The 27,436-nt window shown below is 60.6% G+C and overlaps 1 protein-coding gene across 1 annotated transcript; it reads left to right on the top strand.

The window, feature by feature from the left end:
* Window positions 1-42: 42 nt before the first annotated feature.
* On the top strand, window positions 43-27,436 carry VOLCADRAFT_106114 (uncharacterized protein; the record flags this gene model as incomplete). Its single annotated transcript, XM_002953791.1, has 27 exons — window positions 43-179; window positions 286-428; window positions 855-1,722; window positions 2,771-2,806; window positions 4,220-4,389; window positions 4,878-4,918; window positions 6,381-6,481; window positions 8,729-10,617; window positions 10,831-10,965; window positions 11,164-11,360; window positions 11,505-13,996; window positions 14,660-15,281; window positions 15,696-15,877; window positions 16,144-16,233; window positions 16,469-16,684; window positions 17,012-18,031; window positions 18,254-18,796; window positions 19,000-19,047; window positions 19,846-20,719; window positions 20,952-21,018; window positions 21,522-21,805; window positions 22,309-22,484; window positions 22,816-22,839; window positions 22,932-23,798; window positions 24,177-24,762; window positions 24,946-24,965; window positions 27,398-27,436. The coding sequence occupies exons 1-27, from the start codon at window positions 69-71 to the stop codon at window positions 27,434-27,436; spliced, it is 11,841 nt and encodes a 3,946-aa protein (XP_002953837.1). The 5' UTR covers window positions 43-68.

Genomic DNA, 27,436 nt, shown 5'->3' with positions numbered 1-27,436 from the left:
CCTGCCTTAAGGCTTTCCTTTTAATAAAACCCTGTGTTTGTAAGTAATTTGAAGGAGCTAGGGCGAGAATGCTGTGTAGTTGTCACGAATATAGCTGCGTGAGGCAGCAGTTATTGCGTGACGGTTATGTTGTCCTCGAGAGTTTTTTCCAGAGCGTTGAATTGCAAAAAATCCAGTTTGTAAGTTTCGCTTGACTGGCGAACAATCATTTGCCTGTTGTCGTGATATATCCTGTGATGTAATCCTGTCAGGCCTTCACTCCAGCACTTGCTTTGGTCCGCACAGGAAGCCGAGTTGGTGCTCGAAGCCAGCGGCGCTTACGATGACGTCGATTCAGCGTGTGAGGAAGAGGAAGAAGAGGAAGAAGGAGAGGAAGAAGAGGAAAGAGCATACTCGCTTGGTGTTAGTGATGCGGTGGCCAAGAGCAGGCAAGCTCGCTTCGGACCAGTTATCAGTGCGCAACTCTCAGCCCCACGGCTGACAGCGCCCGCTCCCAGCGCCGCTCGCCTAGGGATCATCCCCTCCCGGATGGCCCCCACACCTCACCCAAAGCGCCGTACCCCCGAGCAGTCCCTCCATCTTTCCCCCTCCCCTTCAACCTTGCCTTTCCCCCTCCACCGCTCTGCTTACTTGGCTCGGTACCTCCTTGTCCAGCAACCCCTGCCGGCACTCTTCCAATCCCTTCCTCCCTCCAATCCCTTCCTCCCTCCAATCCCTTCCTCCCTCCAATCCCTTCCTCCCTCCAATCCCTTCCTCCAATCCTTTCCTCCCTCCAATCCCTTCCTCCCTCCAATCCCTTCCTCCCTCCAATCACGCAGCGTCCCAACTCCACTCGACCCTGCCGTCTCCCCCAGGGGCTGCGTTTTCGAGGTGACACGGCCGTACGGAAAAACCAGCTACAGCCCAAGAATCGCCGAAGCCGAGGCCACTACTGTTGCTGCTGTTGCCACTACTACTGCATCACTGCCAGGGCTGGGTGCTACTACCGCTGGCCAACCGCCGCCCCAGCAGCAGCAGCAGCAGCCGCAGCTACTGCGAGCACCATCGTCGTGTACAGGCATGGCGGCCGTGCCGGTCGCATCGGGACGCAGCCTCGCCGCCGTCCAGCTCGGGGATCTCGGCTTGCTAGCTTGCCCCCGACTGCACTGCCTGGCGCGGTCGGCTCTCGGCTGCCCACCCTGCCCGCCCGGGAACCCCCTCGTTCAGGGGCAGCAACGTTATGACAGCTGCCTGCAGGCCGCCGCCGCCGCCACCGCAGCTGCTGCTGCTGCCGCTGCGGCCTCTAACAACAACCCTCAAGGGCGGGCCACTGCTGCCTGCTGCGACACTGTCAGCATGTTTAATTGTAGTAGCAGAAAGGACATAAACTGCGACAACGGTGCCGGCAACGGTTGCGTGAAGACCACTTCCGACCGGGGTGCAGGCGTGGATGCAAGCGCCGGCGCCCCCGCTGATGGAACCGTCACCATTGGGAAGGTCGGAAGCGCAGGCACCAGCAGCGGTGTTGGCGGTGTGATGGCGCCGCCGTCAGCACCGGTGCCATCAGCGGCAACTGCTGCTGCCCCAGCCGACGGGTTCAGAGGCAGTGTTGGGCCGTACCTGTTCAACGAGCAGTTCGTCCTCAAGCCCGCTCGGGGGGGTGCCGCAGCTGCATTCGGCTGGCACCGGGATTCGAACTGGTGCCGGGGCCGCTCGGAGTTCGAGTACAGCCCCTACGTGTCGGTGAGTCGAGCTGGAAAGGCGGAAAGGGGGGTTGGAACTCAAGTGGGGTGTTCCCCCGGGGCACCATGGGCGTCTGCGAGGGGGACTGAAAAAGGAGTCTGATGATGGTGATGGTGATGGTGATGGTGATGGTGATGATGGACAGCGAGCAACCAAAACTTGCCCACCTGGTACACAACACTATTTGACTCGCACGCGCGTCTCTTTACAAGCCGTCGTAGTTGGTGGTAGTGCCATTATTAGGGTTTCCCTCGTGTCTAATGCTCGGATGTTAGAGCTCCTGCGTTGTATTATGTCCCTAAACAAACTTGTGGCAAAGGGTCAGCTCCCGTCGTCTAGAGCGTTAACTGACATGCGGGGCTCTTAAGGTAGATGTGAAGGTATGTTATGGGACTTACCAGCGCACAGGGCCGCGAAAAACGTCGCCTAATCGCCGAACGGGTATTGACTTCCTGATGACGTGTCGTGGTAAGATAGGGTCCTTGTGCAGCGCTTTAGATCAACTGGGTAAGGAGGCCGGGAGAGGGAACAGAAGTGGGTGTGTTGAATATGTTGAGGTTTGGCGTTTGGAGGTCCGCTAGGTGACACTTCTTCCCTTCCTTGCCTTAACCGCCGCCCCTGCCACCCCTGTCACCCTCTTTTCTTTCCCGTCACCTGTGCGTGTGTGGTTTGCGCGGGTTCACCATCCGTCCTGAAGCGCCCAGGTCTGGACCGCTCTAGATGACATGACGGCGGGTGCGTGTGTGTGTGGGGGGGGGTGTTGACGGGGTGCGGCGACGTGTAGTATAGATGTCAGAGAGAAGAGGGATGCCTGGATGGGGGAACGGGCAGAGGGCGGGCGGGAGGGAGGAGTAGAAAGGATGGACCAATAGGCCCGGTGGGGTGGGGTGGATATGTGGATGGCAAAGAGGATTTGACAAACGCGGTAGCAGGTTGCACTTGATACGTCGAGTGGCTTTGCCGTTCCCCTTTTATGCGAGCTCGTGGTCTTGCGTGCAGACGGGATGTGTGCTCTTTGTGCGTGTGTATGTTTGTGTGTGCTGGGCAGACCCTCGAGGAGCCTGCGACAGCGCTGGGTTTGTGGGTACGGTCCAGAGCATCGTTCGCATGTGGGAATGAAGGAAACGCCCTTTTAGCTGTATCTTAGCTTAGAAGCTGCCCCTCACATCTGTCATTCCCCCAACTTTACCTCGCACACACCGCAGCGCACACGTGTGTGCAGGTTCCTTCCCCTGTGTATGTGTATGTGTGTATATGTGTGTATGTGTGTCTATATGTGTGTATGTGGGTGTCCATATGTGTGTATGTGGTGTCTGGACGGCTGGTTTGCAGAAAATGGCGCTTTGGCCGTGTTGCCCGGAAGCCACTTCGCGTTGAGCAGCGCCATGGGGGAACAACAAGAAGAACAAGACGACGGTCATAATGGTGGGTCCAAAGGCAGCCACTGCGCTAGGAAGCACCAATAATTCCTGGGGAGGAATTATTGGTGTTCATTTCACACCCAGTCGGCGCTGCTGCCGCCTAAGACGCACATGGGCCTGTCACGGCCGCGCCCTCGCCGGGATATGGAGGCATAGTTATGCTGTTATTGTACCGGCCTCTGGCACAGCGGCCAGTACGACCGGTCCGGATGTGTCAGTGGCACTAACATAACACTTGGTTGGATAGCACGCTGCAGCTCCAAGTCCTGTTGCTGCTGCTACAGCTACTGCTGCTACAGCTACAGCTACAGCAGGACTTTCCGAAGCGACATCTGATTCCGCGGCGGCGTATCCCTTGCCGCATGATAAAGCAGGCGCGCGACGGCGGCAGCAGCAGCCCAGTACTTACGGGCTGGCGGAACACCTCTTCGTGCCGGCGGGGACTGTGGTGAGAGCGAGCCTCGAGGGGCCAACCACGGGCGGATGGGGTGGGGCAAGCGACGTGAAGTTCGGGATTTCGGCGACTTGTCCGTTACCAGCCGGCCAGAATCTCCAAACACAACGACGGGACGCTGTCTCCTCCCGTTCAGGCCTTCATAGGGGCCTTATGGGCCGGCGCTCATCCCCTTCCGGCTGTCAAGCTGTCCAGGGGTTGGGGTCCACGGGCTGCTGTTGAGGCTAATGATGCTAGGGTTTGAAAGTCCTATCCGCCTTCAATTACCATCACCACCACTACCTCACCATCCGCCTTATCCTTATCCTCCATGGCCCCCTAACATCGCCGTCTTCCTCCTCCTGCTACTGCTACTACTCCTGTTCCTACTCCTCCTGCTACTACTCCTACTCCTCCTGCTACTGCTACTACTCCTACTCCGCATACCCTTCTCCTCGTACTCTTTTATTACCTGTGGCCTCCCTCTTTTGATAGTTTACTGCTCAGAGCGTCTGCAGTAACGACGTGGTCAGTTGTGTTGTTGTTTTGGCATATACATATTGTATAAGACATTTCCTCCTCTTTCTCCTCTTCCTCTGTCCCCTCCGTGCCCTCCATCCTCTTCCCTCCTGCCGCACAACAGGTGGTCTTCTTGGACACTCTGCTACACGCCAGCGGCCCCAACACCTCCCTGCACACCAGACGCGCCTGGATGCCCCAGTTCAGTGCACTGCCCATCCGCCGCACAGCCGATCAGCGACCAGTGGCGCTGGCGGTGCCGCTGGCAGCGCTCAGCACGGCGCTCGATATCAAGTAGCAATGCTGCTGCTGCTGCTGCTGCCGTTGTGGGCTGTTGCAGCACAGGCGGTGCAACCCACAGCTGACCCAAACGAGAGTATTCGGCCCTAGGTCTTCAAGTTCAGGGACCCTGCAGCCTCACCACGGCATCCCCTGCACCGCATCCCACACAACCCACAGCCAGTCGCTTGATGCGTGCCAGCCCTACACCCACAGGGAAGGGCCGCGGCCGTGGCCTCGACGTTGAGGGCTGCTAGGCGGGATCGGAGGAAACTAATCGCAGCCCCCCAAAATCGGTTACCCGACCACCTGGACCGGCCGGCAAAACTTCCCATGCAACGCCAAGCAAATGCGTGCCTCACATTGCTTCCGTGAAAATCATGGCCACTGATAACAACGACGAAGACCAGCAAACAGGCGAAAGCGTATCGTTGTTCACACCCCCACATCCGGCATCACCAGGCCTCGCACACTGCCCAGCGCTTGTGTCCGGCCGCATTCAGTAGGGCGCCCACTGCACATGCCCCCGCCGCAGCATCCCCAGGTGAGGCAAGCAGCAGCCGATAAGGGCTGTCGGGGCCCACTGGCAAGCCCCCTAGGGCGGCAGTCAGTGTTCGGGCCAGGGCGCTCCCCTCTGCGGTTCTCTCGAGCACCACCGATGTCCATGGAATATAGCGGCTGGTGGTTGTGGTGGTAGCGGGGATGGCGGTGGTGGTTGTGCAGCACGTGCGCAGCAGCGAAGGGAATGATGCGTGATAGGCGAAAGGGAGATGGACGACATGGCCACCAGAGTCGGCCGAAACGGTTGAGGTGGAAACAGATGATGCGGAAGAGGAGGAATCGACCCGGGTGGGTAGTGGTGACCCGGGGTCCACATCATGACTCTGCAGGCGGGCCCGGTGGCGAAGGGGGAATGGGGACCTGGGGACTTGAAGTAGAGGAGGGAAGGACAAGGGGGACACACGCCACACACTAATCGAGGACGTCGTCAATGTGTGTGTGTGTGTGTGTGTTAGGGCTTTAACTGGACAAAACAAAGCCTGACGATAACACAGGTATCCCATGGCATCGGCACTGGCACAGGAGTCGGTGCACCGGTACATTGAAACCTATCGTTGCAAATGTTAGGATTCCTAGCCAAACACCGCATCCAAAAACAGTCGATCAGGCGGCGAAACAAGCGCTCGGATCCAAATCAGGAACAACTTTACGATTGCACGACTAGTCGACGCACCTCCGACAGCAGCAGCACTGCCACCGTATGTTGCGTGGCCAGGGGTTCTTCCACTCCTATTCCAGGGCCCCGTGTCGCGGCCAACATGAACTCCTCACGCGAGGCACGGTACTGCAATCGTGGCTCCGCGTCGTACACGCTTGATAGCTGTGCCGTACGAGAGCATTGGCAGCCAGCCGCAAGGGAGACGGCAAGGGATTACTACACATGGAAGTACGTTAGGGAGGTTGATGTTGTTGCTTTGTCCTCATCTCTGGATGGGGAAGTGAACTGGGAAACGCTGGCAGGCGCAAGCAGCAGTATGGCTTCGTGGAGTGGAGGTGGGCTTCGTGGTGGGCGGGCTGGGCGGCAGCGCAAGCTGAAACGTTAATGAAGAAGAGGACAAGGTGCCGCTAGGGGGGCAATAAAGAGCATGTTTACTGAGTACGGAAAGTCCTTGGGATACGATATGGAATTTTGTGGAGGACACCCCTCCACGGGACTTAGCCTCGTGTCACATGCATTTGGGCATGTCACCTGTTTCCACACCCACACGGCTATTGGAGCCACCTAGACCCCGCTTGTACCCAAAATTCACCCAAACCACTTGGCCCAAATTTGAAAGGACGCAGAACAAGCTGGCGGTGCCGGTGATGTGTGATGCTCCCTTGCATGTGGCGCTCTCAGGAAGCGTTCTCTGGCGCTATACCGGTTAAGCCACCTGCCTTGAGCGGACATGGCTCGTACAGCTCCAAACCGCCCCCTCCCGCGCGCCATGCCTCCCACCCGCCAGCCAGAACGTACGGCGCCGGATGGCCGTACAGCAATAGCTGCCACCACACGCGCGCCGCGATCATGCTCGCCCCGTCATCGTACACCTGCCGGGTACAGCAGGTACGGTGTACACGTGTATTGTTGGGGGTTAGGTACGTGGGTGATCATACTCCGCACGCGGGTTTTGGCCGTGTGCCATCGGCATGATGTGTGACAAACGGGAGGAGACAGAGAGAAGGAAAGGGGGGACGGTGGATGGCAATTAAGGAAGCGGATAAGCAGACCAAGCCCGGAGCAAGCCAAGAGATGGACATCAAATGGGCTCTGGGAAAAAGAGGTCATCCACTCACCACTACAGGCCGATCCGCAGACAGGCCACGTGCTTCGAAACAAGGCAGGTAACTTTCGGGATCTGTCACCACCGCTAGCACCAGTTCACCGCAGTTTACCCATGCATTGTTGCTCGCGGGTGTGCTGTCGATGCTGCTGCTGCTGCCGTCAGTGATTTCGCCTAGGCGGTTTTGCCATGCGGCTCCGTCTTTTAGCCAGTTGACGAAGACGGCTCCCTGGATGCATTGGTATGAAAAGGGGAAGGCTTGTGGAATGCTGAGTTTGAGGTTATCTGCAAAGATGGGATGAGAGGTTCAGGTGAGGGAAGTGAGGGAGGGTGCGGCGAATGGAGATCCGGGGTAGAGATCCTCCTCTCAACTCCCCCAGTTGAGAGGAGGAAGTGAGAGGTGAGGGGAACACAGAAACCAGAGGCGCAAACCAAGGCGAGGTTGCGCACCGGGATGTGCCCATCGAGATATGCGTCGTAGTCGGCCGAACAGGACGTGATGTCTTCATTGGGCCCGGGAACATGACCTCGAGCATCGTACACCCGTACATCCTGGCATTGGAGGGCGCGGAAAGGCACTAAAGACAAAGGCAGCCGGCCGTGCTTCGGTTGGTTGATTATGACAAAGGGGACAAAGGGCACAGTGACGACTCCGGTATTAGAGGACATGAGGGCTGTATGAGCCAGTATCAGTCTGAAGAGAAGGCACGGATGGGTGGCCAGGCGCCTCTTACAATGGTCGAGGAGTTAGCCATGTCATGTCACATAACGATTGGGTTCGCACTAGCCTTGGGAAGCCCTTAAATGCAGGTCGATGGTCGAGGTGAGGCGAGGTTCGCCGCAGTCTCTACCTCCGAGTTTTGCTGTAGCCACGCGACGTCGACGCAAGGTCCCCATGATTCAGAGATCGCAGCAGACCTAAGCAGCTGCTGGCCATGAGAACGGACATACTGGCGCGCGGGCTGTTGCTGCCGGTTGAGTCGTTGTCGAGCTGTCGCTGCTCGCATGTGGTCCCGTGCAAGCTGTGTGTGGTGACAGAGTAAGTGTTGCGGATGAATGACGTCCGCAATAGGTGTTGTTGTCGATATTGGCTGAAAATTGCCAATACGTGATCCAACTTGTCCCGACAACCTGCAAAGCAACTTCCTATCGGCGATTCCGAACTTCTTTCAAAGCAAAATAATTATTTGTGAATCTTACGATAAGCTTGATCCAGCAGCCAAGCGTGGATCATGAAAGGATACAGTATACTCATACACTAGTACACATTATAGAACTGCCCGACATGGTAACCGTGATGCACAAATCAATACACGATAGCTTCCATATGTCGCAGAGTCGCTGAGGGTATCGGATTCACCACCGATCGCCACGAAAAACGGAGCTGCTGGGAACCGCAATTCATGCGCTTCCTTGTGTCAAAGCCTGGATAGCAACACCGCATGGAATCCCAGTCAATTAACCTTGACAGTTGGGGCGACCTGGACTTTGACGACGACGACGACCCGTTTCATCCTGTCGCAGCCGGCGCTCCAACGGGAAGCAGAGCCGGATTCGCAAATAGCGAATCGGATGACAGTCCTGAATGGCCTAGCTCTCCTATGGCATCAGCGGCGCAACCGCCCCCGCCGGTTCCGCCTGCAGCCCTGCCACCATCCCAGGACCCAACCCCAGTCCCACCGCTTCAAGGCACCTCCATCCCACGTGCAGCAGCCGTGGCGCCACTGGCAGACTCACGCACGCAGCCCTTGACAGCTCAACCGCCTTCCAAACTGTCAAACCCCACTCCTCAGTTGCCAAATCCAGCACTAACAACATCCGGACCTCTTGCACATGCAGTTGCGGCTTCCGCCCACCAAGCGCCTGGAGTGCTTTCCCACCCTTCGACGTCGGAGTCAATCCCTGTGACGCCCCTCCCCCCTTCGCCGCCGGCGCCTTTAGGAGCCCTACAGTTGGTCGAAACCTGCTCAGCGGCGCAGCCTAGGCCGCCAACACAGCAAACCCAGTCCTTGCACCCTTCCCTGCATCAGGCCCCTCCCGCGGCAGTGGCTGTCCCTGGTCCACACACGGGAGCCGCTGTGGCTACATTAGCATGTCCAACTGCCACGGGGCCTTATGCTGTGCTGCCGGGTAACCTATTGGCTACGGGGGCCACATTACCGCCACCGTCATCGTTACCAATGCAGTCGCCGCAGCCACAGGCAGCCCAGTCGGCGCAGCTGGGAACGCCGCCGTCTGCACAACATGCGATGGCTGAGCGCGCCTCCGCTAGCCCGCCCTTCGCATCGCCATCCTGGGCGACGACATCCGCGCGGCTTCAGATTGCCGGCAACCAGCAGCAGGCGGACGATTCGCTCTCTTTCTTCGACGGCTTCGGAGAGGAAAGCGAGGGTGCCGGTGATGCTAAGCTGCTGGGGGCCTTCCCGGCAACGTCTGCTGGTCGCCATTCGGAAGCGCAGAGTGAAGGGAAAGGGGCGGAGTTGCACCGCAATGCTGGGCAGGCGGCAGGTTCAACGGTGGCGGTTCCATCTTATTCCTTTCCCTCGACCCAGCCACCGACCGCGGCGGACCAAGAATCGGATGCTGCCGATAACGAGCTGATGGCAACACGGGAGGTGTCTTTCTCAGTGACGCCCTTTTTTACATCGGCGTCGACTGGAGCGACGAGCGCGTGGGGCGTGGCTGCGGCGGGCGCGGCTGGCAGTGAGCCCGCCGACGCGGCGGCAGGCCCCGACCCCTTGGCGCCCCTGCCCCCTCCACCTCTGCCTTCGCTGTTGCCGCCGACTCGCAAGCTGTCTGTTGGGTTCATCCTGCCCGAAGACCCAGCTGTTGCTTCACCAGGCGAGGAGGGCGACAAGCAACACAAGGCCTTCCCAGACATGTCGTACGCGGCTCCGGGCAGTGTTGCAGATGCTGCGTGTGCATCGGCGGCCGGCGGCGGCGGTGGTGGTGGTGGTGGTGGCTCACATGTGGAGGCGGAACCCCTAGGAGGTGATGGGGCCGGTGAACCCCACTCCCTTACTTTCACCAGCGCCGCCGGCCTAGGGTTGTTGCCGACGAGCCAGGTGCTCCTGATGCCGCCGCCACCGCAAGGGATGGTTGCGCCGTCGGCAGAGGAGAGCCTGCCATTAGACTTTCCGCCATCTGTTGGGCCGCTGCCGCCTCCGCCGGGGCTGTCGGGCTCGGGCAATAGCGTGCTGTCCAGGACACCGTCGCAACGCCACCGGCTGAGCGTCTCCAGCTCCTTCCGGGACCGTGACCCAGATCCCGAACGCTTTAGCGATGCTGACTTTGCGACGGCACTTGTGGCGGGGGATATGGCGGCACCTGTGGCGGGGGCCCTGAGCAATCCGGAGATGGCAGGTGGCCAAGCGGGGCAGCCTCATGCGGCGGCGGCACCGTCAGAGGCCAGCGTCGACGCGGGCCTTGCGGGCGGTGACGACGATAGCGGCGGCTATGGAGCAGCAGCTGTGGAGGGCATGGGCTATTGCGATGCGTTAAACCCGGGGATATTGGCGGCCGCCAACACCGCAGCAGCGGTTCAGTCGCCGCCGCCATCGTCGCGTGGGGAGCAACAACAGCAGCAGCAAGAGCAGGCCAGCGGCTGCGATGTCGGGATGCCGTCCTCCAGCGCCATGTCAGTGCAGGAGCGCGGCGACTTGGGAAGTGCTGCCACCGCGACGCCTTGTCCTTCCTCGACCCCTGGGCCGGTGTCCGCGGCGGTGCCGGTGTCAGGCGGCAGCCCCGTAGTGGCATTCCACAGCGGCCAGGAGAGCGCGGAGGGGGACCTCGTGACGGATATGTCCACGCCAGGCTCCTTTGACGCGGCTACCGAGTTGTTGTCGGAAGCGGATTTCGCGCAGATGCCAATGGGGCAGACGGAGGGAGGTTCTGGCGGTGTGGCAGGCGCCGCCCTCAGGTGCGCCTCGGCGTTCTGACGTTATTTTCATGCAAACGAGCTCCCGCGTGCTTCTGGCGTTTCCTTCTTTCCAGTTAACTTGTGTGGCTAAGGGCCGAAAGGCAGGGGAGGAGAAGTGCACACACTCGTACGTTCTGTTTATGAATCTCGCTGTTTATCCCTTCTTTCCTCTGGCTGCGGTTCTCTTGCCTGTGGCTGCGCTTGTTGTTGCAGGGCCCGTCCGGGCATGTCACGGCTGTACCGCACATCCATCGCGTCTTCTGAAACAGCGACTCCGTCGGAACTCGCCGCCTTCGACGATGCATTCGACGAGCTCATGGCCGACTCCTTCGACACCGAACCAGAGCCGTGTTCGCCATCGCCTCCGCGACAGGTGCAGCAGCAACCACATCAACACACTCAATCGCAGCAGCAGCAATCGCAGGAGCAGCAGCAGCAGCAGCAGCAACCTTCTGGAGGCGGTGCCAGCAGCAGCAGCAGTCGGGAGCCCCTCTTCAGCGGCTTCACAATCGCAGCACAAAACCCTTTCGGGCCAGCTGGTGACAGTGGTGCGCTGGCGACGGGCGATGCTGACGATATCTTTGCGTCTATCGCCGCCGCCGAGCCTGCCGTCGCAGCTGAAGCTGAAGGTAACCTGGCCGGCGCAGCGGCGGCAGCCGTTGGGCTCCAGGGACAGCAGCTGCAGACGCCGGGACAGTACACAATCGTCCGCGGCAGCCGCAGTAACCTGTCACACCTCTTCGGTGCGCCGTCCGGCGCAGATGACCCGGCGCCTAGTGACAGTGGGGGTAGCGGTGCTCCCTCTGCCTGGGCTGTTGGGCCAACCCAGTTTCGCCAGGCGTCGCGGCCGCTGTTTGACTCGCCTGCGATGTCGCCTCGGGGCGTAGAGCCGCCACAGGTGGCAGCCGTGGCGGCTGCCGGCACGGCTGCAGTTATCAGCCCACCGGCAGCGGCGGTCGCTAGGAACCCCGCGCCTGTTAGCACATATCAGGAAGTTGTGGGGGATGTTTCGGCTTTGTTTGGGAGCAGCGGAGGCCAGGATGAGGACGACGTATTTGGGGTAGCGGCTGCAGATGAAACCTTTAGCGGCACTGGCGTCGGCAGTGGCGAAGCTGTTGCTACTGCGACAGCGGCAGCGACAGCGGGTGGTGCGCAGGACCGTTACCCTTTCCAAGTGCCCGCTGCCGGGGAAATTGCCGAGTGGACGCAACCACGCGGGCAATGGCAGCAGCCCGCCATACCGGCGGTGCAGCAACCGCAATGGCTGCCGCAGCAGCAACACCAGCCGCAGTGGCAGTACGGCAGTAAAACCCATCATGCAGGTGCCACAGACGTGGACGTGGGAGCATCGTTCTTTGACTCGCTGGGTGCAGCAGAGCTTCCGGCGGCAGCTGCGGCAGCGGTGGCCGCACCCATGGCCGCCACCGCTACTGCTGCCGCCTCGGCGGCCGGCGCCCCACGCACCCATGGGGAGCCTGGCCCAGGGGCCACTGCGACCGCCCCTTCGGGCGAGGCGTTTGCACCACAGCCGTTGCAAAGTGTGCCAGCCGATGACGCGGCCTCCTTCTTCGACTCCCTGGATGACGGTGATGAAGAACGTGAGCCGCCCCAGCGCCCGCAACCTGCTGATACTGGTCCGCATGTTAAACATTATTTGGGACAGGGATCTTTGCCGCAAATGCAGCCCCAGCAGCAGGGTCTAGCGGAGCGGCATGCCGGGCAACATGCCATCGCCCAGCCGATCGCGTTCTCGCTGGATTTGGGCGCCACACGTGCCGCAGGTTTTGGCGGTGTTTTGTCTGCCACGCAGGATGACGGCACGAGCTTCTTTGACACGCCGCGGCCCCAGGGGGTCAATGGAGCGCCAGAGGGAGCACTTGTCGTAGGGGGAGGAGCAGATTCGATGACGGCGGCGATAGCAGGCTTGCCAGCGCCGTTCTTCTCACCCTTGGAACAGCTGCCGCCCTCGCAGCAGCAGCAGCAGCAGCAACGGCTGGAGCCTCTGCAGCAGCTGGCCTCGCGACCACCGCAGCTGCCACAACAGCAAGAATCTCATCATCATCAGCAGCAGCAGCCGGAGACTCAGCAGGCCGCCCAGTTTAACAGTGTCAGCCACTCCACTGCACTCAGACCGCTGCAGCAGCAGCAGCAGCAGCTACCGCCACCACCACTTCCTGTCGCACAACAGAGCCCCCAGGGGGCCTCGACAGGGGACCTAGACGGTAGTGACTTTTTTGACAACCTGCCGGACACTTTCGGAGGCGACGGAGGGATCAGTGACAGTGCCCAACACCAGCAGCACCAGCAACCACCACAGGAGCTGGCAGCGCCCGCCGGTGCTGCCACCACTCCTGGAGGCGTTACAGCCGTTACAGCGGCTCCTACTGACCAGGTCAACGATGTCGCAGCGCCGCACGGACACAGCGCCGCGCAGGAACTTGCCTCGGCCGGCCCTGCGGGCGGTCAACAACAGCCGCCGTACTTCCAACAGCCAGGTTACCGAGCGCACGAACACCAGGAGCACACAGCTTACAACCAGTCCGCGTCCGCGTTTGGATTGCCCGCGGCACCGCGGCAGCAGCAGCCTGCATACGAACAATTACCTGGGTCGTCCAATGGGCGGGCGTACGGGCAGCCGCATGCGTCAGCTCTGCAAACGTACGGCGTGGAGTCGCTAGCACAGGACCAGGCCCGCGAAACCCAAGCACAGGCTGCAGGCGAGGCCTCACGCACGTTTGGGTGTCCGACGCCCGGTGACACTGCGTCGGTAGCTGCTGGCCCGGGGCCAGGTGCTGCAGCCGCCGCCGTGCCTGGCGGTTCTGCTCCGCACGAGGCCCCGTCGGTATTAACGGACAGCAGCAGACAGGCACATGTCCTACACGACCTTGCTGCCAGCCCGAACCCGCAGCCGTCCTCGTCACATGCAATTGCAACTGCGGCTGTGGCTGTGGCTGGCGATACTGCGTACTTTGCAGCTGGGGACCCAATCAGGCATGCATTCGGATATGGGCAGGCGCAGCAGACTCAGCGGTTGCAGGAAGGTCAGGATAGTGAGCAGAGGCTATGGTCGCAGGAACAGGGCCGGCAGCATGGGCAAGCGCAGGGGCAGGATGGCCAGGCGGCAGTGCATCAGAGGCAAGCTACGGGTGCTGAGTGGCCCGCAGTGGCGGATGAGCAGGGGGCGCTTACAGACGGAACTGTGGCGACCCAGCTTAACAGGGGGCGACATGTAGAACCGCAACCGCAAGGGCAGCTGCCGGACCAGGGGCAGGAGCCGCAGAAGCGTATGACGGAAGTCGCGGGGGGGGCAACGGCAGCCGAGGGGCCAGGTGACGTGGGCGCGGCGGCCGGGGCGATTGTCGTGATGAGTGCGGAAGAGGTACAGGCTGCGGCTGTAGCTGCCGCCACAGCGGCCTGGGAGGCTGCGGGTGGCTACAACCTTGCCAATGCAACGGAGACCTACCAACAGTATTACGCGTACTACTATTATCTTTACCAACAACAACAGCAGCAGCAACAGCAGCAGCAACAGCAGCAGCAACAGCAGCAGCAACAGCAGCAGCAACAGCAGCAGCAACAGCAGCAGCAACAGCAGCAGCAACAACAGCAACAACAGCAGAAGCAACAACAGCAACAAGAGCAGCAGCAGGCAGAGCAGGAAAGGCGGCCGCAGGAAGCGCGGCAGCCGCAGCAAGGCGTTCCGAAGACAGAATCGACAATCCGCGGGCAGCACGAGCAGCAGCAACAGCAAGAACAACAGCAACAGCAGCCAGAACAGTCCCAGGCGGCAGCACCTGATGCAGCCGCTCCGCAGCAGTATGTGCAGCCGCCGCCGGGTGAGCCCCGGAATGCTACCGGGCAACCGCAGCCACCGGCCCCGCAGGCAGGAAGTCCCGTCGAGCCCCGTCAAAGCGGCACGGGTGCACAAGGCCACCAGCCGCACCATCAGCACCACCATCACCAGTACCACCAACACGAGCATCACCAACACGAACATCATCGCCAAGACGGCCACAAGCCGCACCACCACCACCACCACCAGCCGAAAGCCCAGCACCAGCCATCATCATCGCAGGAGCCAAACACGCAGCAGCAGCAGCAGCAGCAGGATCACCCGCATTACGCGCAACAGTATCAGTACCATCAACAGCAGTATCCACAGCAGCCCGCTGTTGCATGGTCCAACTTCACGAGCCCTGCTTCGTACAGCGCGCAGCAGTCGCCGCCGCCGCAGCATCCTGCCGCTCAACAGCAGCAGCCCATGTATGGCCAACAAGTCACGTTGCCGTATACCAGCGGGGGCCCGTACGGCGGCTCTGCCTCCGCGTCAGCCTCGTCGTTCGGTCATCAGCAGCTCGATTATGACGTAACACAATTTGCGCAGCCGTACGGTCAGCCGCACGGCGGTGGATCCCAGTCGGCAGCGGCATATGGGGGCTACGGCCAGCAGAACGCAGCGCAGATGTTTGCCCCAGGAACGTACGCCGGTGGCATGTACGGCCAGCAGCAGTACGGCATGCAGCAAGCCAACGTCAATTACTTGCCTACGACCCCCGAATTGGCTCGCACATGCCCCCACGGCCGACCCACCCACGTAGTATTCGCCTTTGGCTTTGGCGGCCGAGCGGTGCTGATGCGGCCGCCCGCGTCAGGCACGGACACAGGTGCGCCGCTGTGCTGTGCCCGCCGAGGGAAATAAGTTTTCAGTCTGTTTTCTGTCTGTAAGTTGTATGTGTGCGCGTTGCTTCTGCCAGAACGCGCGTGCGCATGTTTTGCCTGCTGTGTGTGGGACTGATCGGTCCCTCTCTTCTCTCCCTCCGCTGTGGCGCTGTGTGTCGCAACTGACAATAAAACCCTAATCTGTTTGTCTTGTTACCCAACATGACAAAACGAAACCCATACAACTATCAACGAAAAAAAGGTTGACGTTGCTGCTGAAAGCTTGAATGCGTCTGGGGTTCTTGCTGTCCAACCAAATCCCTCCGGCGATCTCGCCGCCTCGCTCGTATATATACCTAAGCCCCGCTGGTCCCTTTGGTGAGGCCCCGCTCACATCGCACCGCACCATCCAGCTGCAGGCACCATGGCGGTGTTTGGCGGCCCGGGTCCCCTACAGCTGCTGCCGCTAGCGGCCCTCACCCAAACGCACCTGGCAGGGGGGAACCCCCGACAGCCGCCGTCGCAGCAGCAGCCTTCCTCTACCTCAGGCTCGAGCGGAGGCCCCACCAAGGCCGACAAGCGGATACCCCGCGGAGGGCAGGTGGGGGGGGGGACAGGTGGCGCGGCGTGGGGAAGGGCTCTAAAAGAAGGCAGTGGCCGCCGCCCGCCACCCGGCAAAGAGGTATTGAAATGAGCATTGAGGAAGAAAGCAGCTTTTATGACGTCAAGGTGCTCGCAAAACTCTTTTTGTTGTTCTTGTTGTTATTCTTTTTGTCGTTGTTGTTGTCAGTGGTGGTCATGCGGATGGAGTGAATGGTTACACAGCCCTGGGCCACCGCCGTTGCTGGTCCTGCCGACCTCGCGCAGGCTGCCGCTTCCACGCCCGTGCTGGAGCCGTTGCTGCGACAGCTGGCGGCTTTCCCTGGGCCCTTGGGTCCCGCAACAAGCAAGGACAAGGTGCGTGGCTGTGTCCTTACACATGAGTCTGGGGAAATTTAAGTTGGATTTCGAAAATGCCACGAATCCAACCTTGACAAGATTCCGTGAAAACTGCCTTGAAAATTGCTGTTTAGTTGTTTATGCGCTTATGCGCGTCCAGTCCGCCAGTCCTCGCCTAGTGTTTCACTTCTCATCTACCCCACCCGAACCGCATCCGCACGTCCAAGCTTTCACCCGACATGTCGTGGTGCAGGTGCTTAAGTGGCTGAGTGACCACGCAGCAGCGTGTGGCGCCGACGACGCGCCCTGGGAGCAGCAGACCAACGCGGGCGACGCAGGGGGCCCCACAGCTGCGGCGGCAGCAGCTACAGCGGCTCAGAGGCAGTTGCTGTGGGAGGTGCTGCAGCTGATGGTGAAGCACTCGGAGGCCGGGAAGACCAAGCAGGCCAGAGGGTGGCTTATGGGGCAGGTAAGGGGGGACAGACGGCGAGTGCGCGTTCAGGGGAAGGAGGTGGGGCCGGCAGCTCAACAGTCGCGGTGGTGGTCACCTTGGAGGTGGCGTCTGGTGTGCGGAGCGGTGGGGCTTCTGTCTGTCCCAGCTATCGATGTGTGCTGCAGTTGACTATTAGCCAATTTCTGCTGCTACTACTGCTACTACTGCTACTGCTGTTTGGCTTTATTCACTGGCTAATCTTCCCTCACAAAACATGTCCTTTCATGTTGCCATGTCCTCAAATGGAGACGGGTTTACATGGGTCTACACATCTACCCACCCTCTTATGGCCCCGCCCCTCAGAGCAAAGAGGACCAGTCCATGGAGTCCGACTTGGTGAAGCTGCTGCTGAAGCGGCGACACAACCCCCCGCGTCACCACCATAGCCAGCACCACAACCAGCAGCAGCAGCAGAACACCTCCACGGCCAGCGGCCTCGCGGCCGCGGCTGGCGGGTTCTTCCAGTCCGCTGCAGCCGCCGCAGCTGCAGCCGCGGCGGCTGCCACTGGCGCTGCCAGCAGCAGCACAGCCGGCGGCAACGCCACCACTGCCGTCAGCGGCGATCAGGGACATAATGAACACCAAGCCGATGGCGATGACGCCGTCGACGACGATGATGCTCTGGATGGCAACCACGCGATGGGAGGTCCGCCCGTGTTGGCTGCCGGCCCATCTGAGGCGTTGCAGCAAGCAGCCGCCAAGCGCATGCAGCGGCTGCTGGTATTGGGCAGGAAGGCCGACGCGCTCAAGGTGGCGACGGAGGCCGGTTTGTGGGGTCCTGCGCTGCTGCTGGCTACTGCTGTCAGCCCCGACGGTCGTGCCTTCCAAGAGGCAGTTGTAGCCATGTCGCAGTCGCTGCTACTGCCGGGCACGCCCGCGCGCACGCTGGCACTGGTGCTGGCTGGCCGACCGGATCTGGTGCACGCGACACCCGATGACGCAGCGGACGCTGCGGTACCTGCGGCGGCGGCGGTGATGACGGCGACGGGTCCAAGCCCGACCCGGTCTGTTAGCAGCGGCGGCGTTTCGCTGACATCGCCGTCGTTTGGCGCCGCTGCCCCTTCGCCAGCACCTCAGATGCCGCCGGCGGGCTTCTACAACCCAATGGCGGCTGTCGCCTCCACCAGTGGCGATGGCGCGGGTAAAGCCCACAGCGGCGGCGGCAGTGCTGCAGCAGTCGCCGCCGCTGCTGACGGCGGTGGCGGCGGCATGCTGGCAGCATGGAGGGAGCATTTGGTGGTTTTGTTAACCACTCGGGGGCCCGTGGACTGCTCGGAGGCTGTCGTACGGCTGGGCGATAGGCTGCGAACGGAGGCCTCTCAGGTAGCAGGACATGCCGGAGAGTGCCGTGAAAAAGAAGAGTGTTGGCGTAGGATGAGATGATGTGTAGGGACATGGTTTGGCAACCGGCGCCTGTAGACTTCTTAGCCGTGCACCCGTCTCCTATTCATGTGGTACCGCATGTGACCTTGGCGCCAGGACGTCTCGTCTCATGCGTCATGAGGTATGCCTTTTGTGCACCGTGTATACCGCCGTACTACGCAGGTGCTGCCCGCGCATGTTTGCTACTGCCTGTCCAACTGCCCACCATCGTTGCCAGACACCGTAGACTTCCGCTACAGCCTCCTCGGTGCCACTACAGCCGCTGTGCTGCAGCACCCGCTGGCTGACGGTGCGCTGGCGCTACAGCGTACCGAGGTCCTGGAATGGCTGCTGCTGCGCCAGGCCGCGGCGGCTGCTGGCGGAGCCGGTGGAAGCGTCAGCACCGCCGCCGCCGCGAGCGCCACGGCGGCATCTATTGCGGCCGCCGCCGATGCATTGCTGCTGCAGATGTGGGCGCTGCTGCCGTTTAAGCTAATACATGCCTGGGAGCTGGTCGAGTACGGCAAGATCTCTGAAGCGCTGCAGTACTGTGCGGCGGTGGAGTCTGTACTGCGAGCCGGTGGTGTGGCGATGTCGCCAGGACAGGGCCAGCCAGCCCAGCCGGCAGCCCCCACAGCGGCGGGTCGCCTCCCTGCCGGCGCTTGGCTGAATACCACCGAAACGCAGTTGCGGCGGCTGCAGGACCGGCTAATGCATTTTGCGCAGGTAGGTACGGCACATGCCTAGAACAATGTCCAGGGAAGATCCTGGTCCTAAAGTGCCGTACTATGGTGCCGTATACTACCAAACGCGAAGCGACCAGACCCTCGTGTGGAGGCCCCCTGGCCATCTCCATGTCTGCCGATAGGCCAGCTGCCCTTCCCCTCGGCGGTCGATTACGTTCCCTACCGTGTTCCCTCCACACGCAGGCCAACTCGATCAACTTGCAAAGCCGGACTGAGTCCACGATCACAAAGGTACGGGGAGTGCTTTGTCGGTTCGGTCAGTGTGCGTGTGAGTGCAGCGAAAGGTCGTAGGGCAAGTGTGGGCAGAATTATCGAACAGACGACAAACGTGTCCACAAAGCTCAAGACGCCCTGCCCGGCCAAATCCCTTTTGAAAGTCGAAATGCTTTCCAAGTGTGTTCCCACCGATATTCGTGGCACACACCTCCACTTCCTCCACGCACCTCCACTCCTCCTCCTCCTCCACCACCACTAAACGCCTGGACCACGCCAAGGGGCTCACGTGCAGGTCACACATGACGGCATGAGTCATGTATGTATGTATGTATGTATGTCATCCCGTCCTCTTCCTATCCGTTCCACAGATAATATCTCAGGCGGTCACGCCCTGCGTCGCCTTTGCGGCTCTGCTCTGAATCCCACGCCTCACCTCACCTCACACCTCACCTCACCTCACCTCACCTCACCTCACCTCACCTCACCTCACCTCACCTCACCTCACCTCACCTCACCTCACCTCACCTCACCTCACCTCACCTCACCTCACCTCACCTCACCTCACCTCACCTCACCTCACCTCACCTCACCTCACCTCACCTCACCTCACCTCACCTCACCTCACCTCACCTCACCTCACCTCACCTCACCTCACCTCACCTCACCTCACCTCACCTCACCTCACCTCACCTCACCTCACCTCACCTCACCTCACCTCACCTCACCTCACACCTCACCTCACCTCACCTCACCTCACCTCACCTCACCTCACCTCACCTCACCTCTTCCTAATATCCCCGCCTTGCACCGCAGGTGGGCCGCTTTCTGGACGGCACCATTAACAAGCTGCTGTGGGGCGGAGAGCAAATCGACGCCGGCGCCCAGGCCAGCGCCACTGCCGCGGTCGCAGGAGCCAGCACACCGGCCAGTGGCGCAGCTGGCGGCACAGACGGTGCCGCCGCCACGGCCGCGAGGCCGACGGGGCCGCAGGTCGTCCTTGGCGGTCCGTCCGTCCGACCGACGGACATGGGTCCTGTGTCACCGTGGCTGCTCGACCTTCATCCGCATCCGCACGTGCCGGGGTCCTCCGGAGCACCGGGGATGCAGCCGATCGAGCCCGGGTATCAAAACACGACCGGCGGTGGCAGCGTGGGTGCGAACGGTGGTCGGATGCAGCATTCGGCTTCCACCGCGGCGCTGGCGGCTGCTGCCGATGGCGTTGTGGGCACCTCCTGGCTTCCGGGCAACACCTCCGCCGGCCCTGTGACGGCGCCGGTGGCGTCCGCGTCGGTGGTGCAGCAGCAGCCGCCACGAACGTCTTTTTCGGGTACGGTAGTGCCACCTGCTCCCAGGTCAGTTCCCGGCGGCTCTCTGCTGCCCGGATACGGCTTCGACGCAGGTGTCGGTGGCGGCTTCGGAGCCAACGGGGCCGGGTCTGGGTCTACGGCTAGCGGCATCGGGGGTAGCGTCAGTACGCCGGGCGTGGAGGATCCCCGGTCGCAGCCCCTGCAACAGCAGCAGCAGCAGCCGCAGCCTTTGGGCCACCGCCGCATCGTCAGTGCCATGGATCTGCCCCCGCAGGGGCTAATACAGTCGCCTTCAATGTCGGTACCGGCTCGCGGTGTTCCGGCGGAAGGCTCCACTGCGGTGCCAGGTGGCGGGGGCGGCGGCGGCGACCAGGGCAAAGGTGAGGAGAATGGCAGGCGGCAGGTTGTGGGGCTTTGTGTTTTGGGGTTTAGAAGTAAGGACAGAATGGCAATGCCGGTGTTTACCGCCTTTCTGCCTTTGCGTTGCTGCGCCGCGTCACTTCCACGAGTGATGGAAAACCGCACCATCAGCTGTCCGGCTCGCTGTCGTTTTTCTAGTAGTGCAAATTGGAGGCGCAAATGCTGTGGGTGCCGTTGCTGCTGGTGCTGCAGGTGGCGGCAAGGGCGGTGGCGGCAAGCAAGGCTCCCCTCCCACCAGGGCCGTTAGCAGCAGCGGCAGGTACGCTTCGGAGGAGCTATGCTGCGTATTACACACTACAAAGCACTATATATAATAATACCCTTACTCCCCCGCACTGGACAAGCTGCCCCCCTTGGTCCACGTTAACGGAGGAGTAGCCGTCTACTGGGACGAATGCTTAGCGTCCTCCTGCGCAGCTCCTACCCGGCCGTCGGTCCACTTCTGTCGGTACATTTGGCGTGTTTGGCCTGGCTGTGCCGACCGGGCTCACGCGCCGTCTGTCGGTTATCATGGACCGTGCGCGCGTGTCTATTGTGCTTATGCTCGTGCCTGGCTTGCGGTACTTGGGTCGAACTGAGCGCGCCGCTTCACGCGTGCCGGCCTCAGCAAATCTAAGGAGAGTAAGGCCCATCGACACTGCTACGAGCTACAGTATCTGTGCTGGTGTCCGTGGGATTGAGCCGCCTGAAGCTGAAAGAGGACCCGCAAAGCATAGCGTATGTCCCACATATAGGTGTGCTTGTGTGTTTCCTGTCCCGCAGCAGTAGGTGGCTGATCAACCCGCTCAAGTTGCTCGGTGGCCGCAAGGGCGGCGGCGGCGGCGGCGGGGGGACCGGTCCCAAGCAAGGCAGCCTGGGCGAGGAAAACCAGTTCTACTACGACGAGACACGGAAGCGCTGGGTGATGCGCGGACAGGAGGACGCGGTGGTGGAAGAAGACAAGCCCCCAGAGCCGCCCAAGATGCTCGGGGGCGGCTGGGCGGCCGCTGCTGCCGCCGCTGCTGTGGCGACTGGGGTGGAGAGCACTGCCTTTCCCGGTGCCCAGGGTGAGCAGCCTCTTGAGTTTTCTAAGTTTTCTATGCTGCGTTTGGCGTGGTGGCGTTGTGGGTGGGTGGGTGGGTGGATGAGGTGGCGACACGCGGAGGTATTGGACCTCGGTGGGTGGTCGTGACGGAGGGCCCGCCGGCGGCCTGTTTGGCTGGGACGCAGATTTAGACTATAATAGCCCGATGGAAGGAAAGAGCCCTGCGTCCGTGAGGTACGTGTATGTATGGGGGATACACCTCGCGAAGGTTTCCTGCTGATGCCGCTTGGGTCATCCAACTCGTGGCATACGTCCCTTTCCCTCCTGGAATACCCGTCTTTAGTATCTGCTCCATTCGCCAGTTCGTCTTATCCCCTTTTTGGCATCGTCACGGATTGGCGGGTTCCACCCCCTTCGCTACCGGCCCTCTCCGCCAGCAGTTATTTCTAAGAGCTCCTCTCATTTGGTTCCCCCCTCCGGTCTGACCGACTGACCGGCTGACCGACTAATGTCCGTGTGTCGTAGGTGGTATGCAAAGCTCGAGTCAGTCCCCGCTCACCACTCCGCCAAGCAGCGCCAAGGGAGGTCCCCCCGGTGACCTGGGGTCCTCTGCGGGGCCGGGGAGTGCGGGTGGGCCGCCAAGTGCCTCCAGCTCGCTTGCCTCTACCGCCACGCCTCCGATGACGTCGCAGTATTTCCAGGTGGGCTGGGGTCGGGTCTCCGGGGGTTCCGGGGGAGGACGGGGCCCGGGAGCCATCATCGCGTGTGCTGGCTAAAGCTGCAGCGCAGATGTATGTGTGTGCGTGTTGGTACCAGGGGCCTCGGGATAATGAGACTGGCGCATGTGCGGGTACAGCCAGGGCATGTTCGGTCCAACTCGTGGCGGATTGGGGGGGCGCGCATGGCCGAAGGTGGGGGGGCCGAAGGAAAGGGGTGGCTGGGGGAGCCCTGCTGATGTGGCGGTCGTGTCTGACCCGGCTGGGGAGTTTCCGTGCAACCATCCACCCACCCGGCCCCACCGGCCGCTTCCAGGCTCCTCTGCGGGACTGTCGCCGTGTGGGTCTCTACAGTGCTTCTTTTCGGGGTTTCTGGTGATAACTTATGACCCCGCCTGTATGTGGTTTCCAACCCCCTGGCCATCTTCGCAGCGGGGCAAGGGAATCCACGCCAGGTACGTCAATACCTTTGGAGCCGGACCCGGTGGAGGGGGAAGCGCTGGTGGCGTCGGTGGCTCGTTTGCGGGAGCCGCCTCTGGCTCCGTGCCGCAGTCGCCAGCCACCGCGTCGCCACCGTCTTCGTTCTTCATCCCGCCGCCGCCACAGCCGCTGCAGCCCGGGGAAGCGGATGTGTATGCAGCTGTAGGCGGCAGCACTGGCAGCCTGTATGGAACAGCGCCCGAGCAGCCGCAGCAGCAGCAGCCCCAGCAGGCGTTGCAGCAGCAGCAGTTCCACCCACTGCCTCTGGCGAAAGCGCCAACGGATCATCAACACCAACAGGAGCAGCAACAACAAGAACACCAGCAACAGCCGCTCGCGGATCAAGGCCAGGATCAGGCAGCCATCACGGCAGCATGGGCACGAGCTCCGCCTCAGTCGTCGTACCCTGGGCAGCAGATGCAGCTCATCGCCTCTAGTCAGCAACAGCAGCAGCAGCAGCTGCAGCAGCCGCCACCGGCGTCCCACCTCTCTTCCTTAGGCGTCCCTGCCGTCGATGGCAGCTACAGCTTCGGCATCAGCGGGGGTGCGCCCCCGGGTGCATCAGCGGCAAGCACAGGCGTCGTCATGGCGACCCAATTCCGCGCGGTTCAGGGCCAAGATGGCGGCAGCGACAACGCTTCCTTCCGTGTGTCGCATAGCGTGTCGTACGGCGTCAGCACAGGACAGTCGGACCAGGCCCCTCAGTCGCATTCACCTGTGCCGCTGCAGAGCTACACTGCCTGGGGACCCGATCAGCAGCCATGGCTTCATTCGCAACCGCAGCAGATGCAACAGCCACAGGCCCACTGCTCCCAGCGGGTGGCCCCAGCGGCACAGCCACAGGGGCAGCAGCCGCTAGGCCTAGGCGCTAGGCCGCTGCATGATGTGCAGCAACCAGCAGCCAGCACTCCACAGCAGCCAGAGGACAGCATCTCAGGAACGCCGCCGCCGTCGCTACTGCCACCACCACAGCAACAGCAGCAGCAGATGCCGCCTCTGGCATCCTCGGCAGCGACTCAGCAGCAGCCCTCCCCGCATCACCAACAGCAGCAGCAGCAGCAGCAGCAGCCGTATGCCCCGATGTCCTACTACCAATCGCAGGCCGACAGCCGGCAAAGTCACAACCAGCAGGCTGCCATCCCCCAGCAGCAACATCAGCAACTAATGCCGCCTGCACAGGCCCCGCCGCCTCCGCAGCACCCCGTTTATCCAGCTTCAAATCAAGCAACCTTTGGGTCATACAGCACGGGTTCTCCGCAACCGGGTAATCAGCAAACGAATATGCAGGCGTTCAGGGCGCCAAGCCCAAGCACGATGCAGCAGCAACCGTCACAGCAGCCACAACAGCAGCCGCAGCAGGTAAATACGGAGCAGACGAAACATCCGGTTTCTCGCGGCTTGCGGGGCGCCTCAGCGGGCGGCGTGTCCCAGGTCCAACAGTCGGCAGGAACGGGGCAGGCGGCGGCCGCTGTTGTGGACGATCTTCTTGGGTACGGCAGCGTTGGGTTGTACGGCAGCGGTTCGGGTCAGGCGGGTCTGCAGGTGCCGGGGTATCCCAGCATGTTGTTGGGGCAAGCGGGTGGTGCTGTTGCAGCGGTGTACAACTACACGTCCATGAGCAGCGGCGTAGGTGGTGGCGAACCCAAGCCGTACGATCCGTTCGCCGCGCACAGCTCGTACGACAGCACGTACTCGAATGTGTATGGAGGAATTTACGGCATGGGGTCTGCGGTGGGTGCACCGGATGGATATCCAGCAGGCGGCGGGGTTTCGGCATTCGACGGTGAGATGCGCGAGGTGGAGCTGTGAGACTGATCGGGGCGTGTCAGTCCCTTGCTCACGAACTCTCTTGCTGATGGCCACGGTTTTCAGGGAGGGCGTGGTGGCCTCCCGGCTCTCTGCGGGTTTCTAGCCTCGCTGCTGCGGCAACACGTCGCCACCTCAGGCACATACACATTTGCTGCAGGCTGGATGGATGCACATGCGGTGAGCATTTCCTTTGGGTTCGCACGGGTCCTTGCTTCTGTGAATGCGACTGGGCTTGAGTCTAAGTGCTCTGGGTTGGAATCTCAATGGTGAAGAGTTTTACAGGAGGTTTAAAGAAGAGGCGCAGCAGGGCTTGAAGAACGTTGCACAGGAAACGTGCGGCCCAGGATGATGGGCGGGTGTTAATGCGTGTGTGTATTTGGGCAGTGTAATGGGCTTGAGGTCAGGATCGGTGGTGCATTGTCGCAGCTGGGGCCCTTCGCCATGGTATGTCCATGTGCCATTCATACGGCATTCCACAAGGTGACAGGATGCTGCAAGAAGGAATAGAATACTCTGGGAGTTGGAGGAAGGATGGATCAGCGTTTGGCAGTTCTCGTTGGCGCATAGTGGCCGTGACAGACAACTTGTTGCTTGCAACGTCGACAACTTTCAAGCAACAAGTTGTCGACTGTTCACTCTAGAGCAGAGAGCTGGATCATTTGTCGGCTGCGGTTATGTATGTATGTCGTTACAGGGTGGTTAAGCTTCACCAGCGGCCCCCTTTCCCGAGGCAGTTCCCTGCTCTCCCCTGCTAGAGGGGCACCCTAATCCATTCACCCCATCCGACTTCAGAATGTATTCGTTGGGTTCAGCAACTCACCACCAGCATCCAACCAAATCTAGCGGATCAACGACGCCTCAACTTAGTTCCTGGTCAGCGTGCAAGTTGATATTATCACGTCCTACACCGTCCATAAGATGGGGGGCCACCTCCCAATTCAACACTTCTCAAACACCCGAGAAGTCGGCAGGCGGATTAGAACCCAGACACTTCGGGAGCAGAAGTCAGGCCTTAACCTCTGCCAGCTGCCAGGTTATGTATGTATGTGTGTATGTATGACTTAGATTACACTGTGGGCCACAAGAGCCAGGGGCCAAAGCCAAAACACTGCACAAGGGTCAGGAGCACACAGCACAAGTCAGTTAGTCTTGTGTGCTCCCAGCCCCAACTCAGACTGCCAACAAATGACGCAGTCACTACACAGCACCTCCATCCGGGGATGGTGCTGCAGTGAAAACACAACGGGCTGTCAGGTCCCACTAGAGCAAGTCCACAAGTTTCAGCTGGGGCAAAAGTTCTCTGAAACAATCCCCCATAACACAACCAATGACAAACGGAACCTAAGGGAAGAAAAAACCGACAAGTCAGGTGTCGGCTTCCTTGAAGCTGGAGAAAGGGCGGGGCCTCCCTGCATCCATACATGCCAGTAGCTAGCTAGTGTGGCATGTGTGACAATTGATGGGTAGTGTCAATGTGGTGGGAGATGTGCTTGTTGCAGCAGTGCTGATGGTGTGGGAGCTAAGCTTGCACCAGCCGAATTGTCAGCACCGCCTGCTGCAGGCTCCATGCGAATCACATCCCTGGTGCATGCCGCATGGACAGTGCAGCAGACCGCAAGTCGGAATGCCCGTGCAGGCAAATGATAACACAAGCTGCATGTTCGAGTTATCATATGCTGTCATCTCAGAATTCAATTATGCACCTTTTGAGATGAAATTTAGCCAGGAGGCATTCATGTGACTTTCACCTCGGTCAATGGAGGCAGCCAAACTTGTTTGTGCTCATACGATTTTTGTTGGCTACAGGCGAGATACCTTGCAATATAGAATGCAATATATTACCAATAACGCCTTTCAACCGGGCGAGATATTATGTTCGGTCCGTTACCCACGGCCACACGGACATGAGCAATCCGATAGGTTGGGGCCCCCCTGGGCGCTTCACGCTGGGGCCCAGGGTTCGACACTGACCTTCCTGAAGCTCTCGGGCTCCCCCGTACCTCCCAAATTTTCCTTACGGAGGGGCCCCCGTACCAGGCTCCTGTACCGGCCGAAAACCTTACGGGGGCCCCCGTAACCCCCGCAAAACCTTTAGGGGGGCACTGTCCTTGGCTGAAACGCTGTGGAAAGTGACGCTTTGCATTTTTTTGCCCTGTAAATCGTTATTTTCGTTATTTTCTTGTGAACCATTACACTCGAGGACACGGCACACTCAGCGAAAGCAAAGCGCCTTGGCCGCCCATCCTTTCTGCTCCTCTTTCTCGTCCTCCTCATCAAAATCCTCATCCATGCACGACTCATCGGTATCTCGTTCTACATCGGTCTCGTAGTCACTGTCACTAAAAGCCTCATCGTTACTAGCGGGGTATGTTGCTTGTACCAGTACTTCAATCTCTGGGTCAGTTGCAACCTCCTCGTTATCATCCTCTCCGTATGGATTCAAATTTATTTTGCTTTACCTCCTGACGACTCATTGTCTGCTATCGCCGGATGTTAAGACCAGAAGCTATAAAAGTATTATGAAAAGTGTAGTTAAATATTGCAATATGGAATTATGTCTGCCAAGTGTGTGGCCTTATCCTTTATATGGTCCGTCCTCTCCCCTACAGGGCCCTGTACGGCCTCTTATAAATCCTTCAAAGTCCTAG

The sequence above is a fragment of the Volvox carteri genome (assembly GCF_000143455.1).
Source record: "Volvox carteri f. nagariensis unplaced genomic scaffold VOLCAscaffold_38, whole genome shotgun sequence".
Classification (NCBI taxonomy): Eukaryota; Viridiplantae; Chlorophyta; class Chlorophyceae; order Chlamydomonadales; family Volvocaceae; genus Volvox; species Volvox carteri.
The sequence above is the reverse complement of the archived record's forward strand: the minus strand, read 5'-3'. Positions and strand labels throughout refer to the sequence as shown.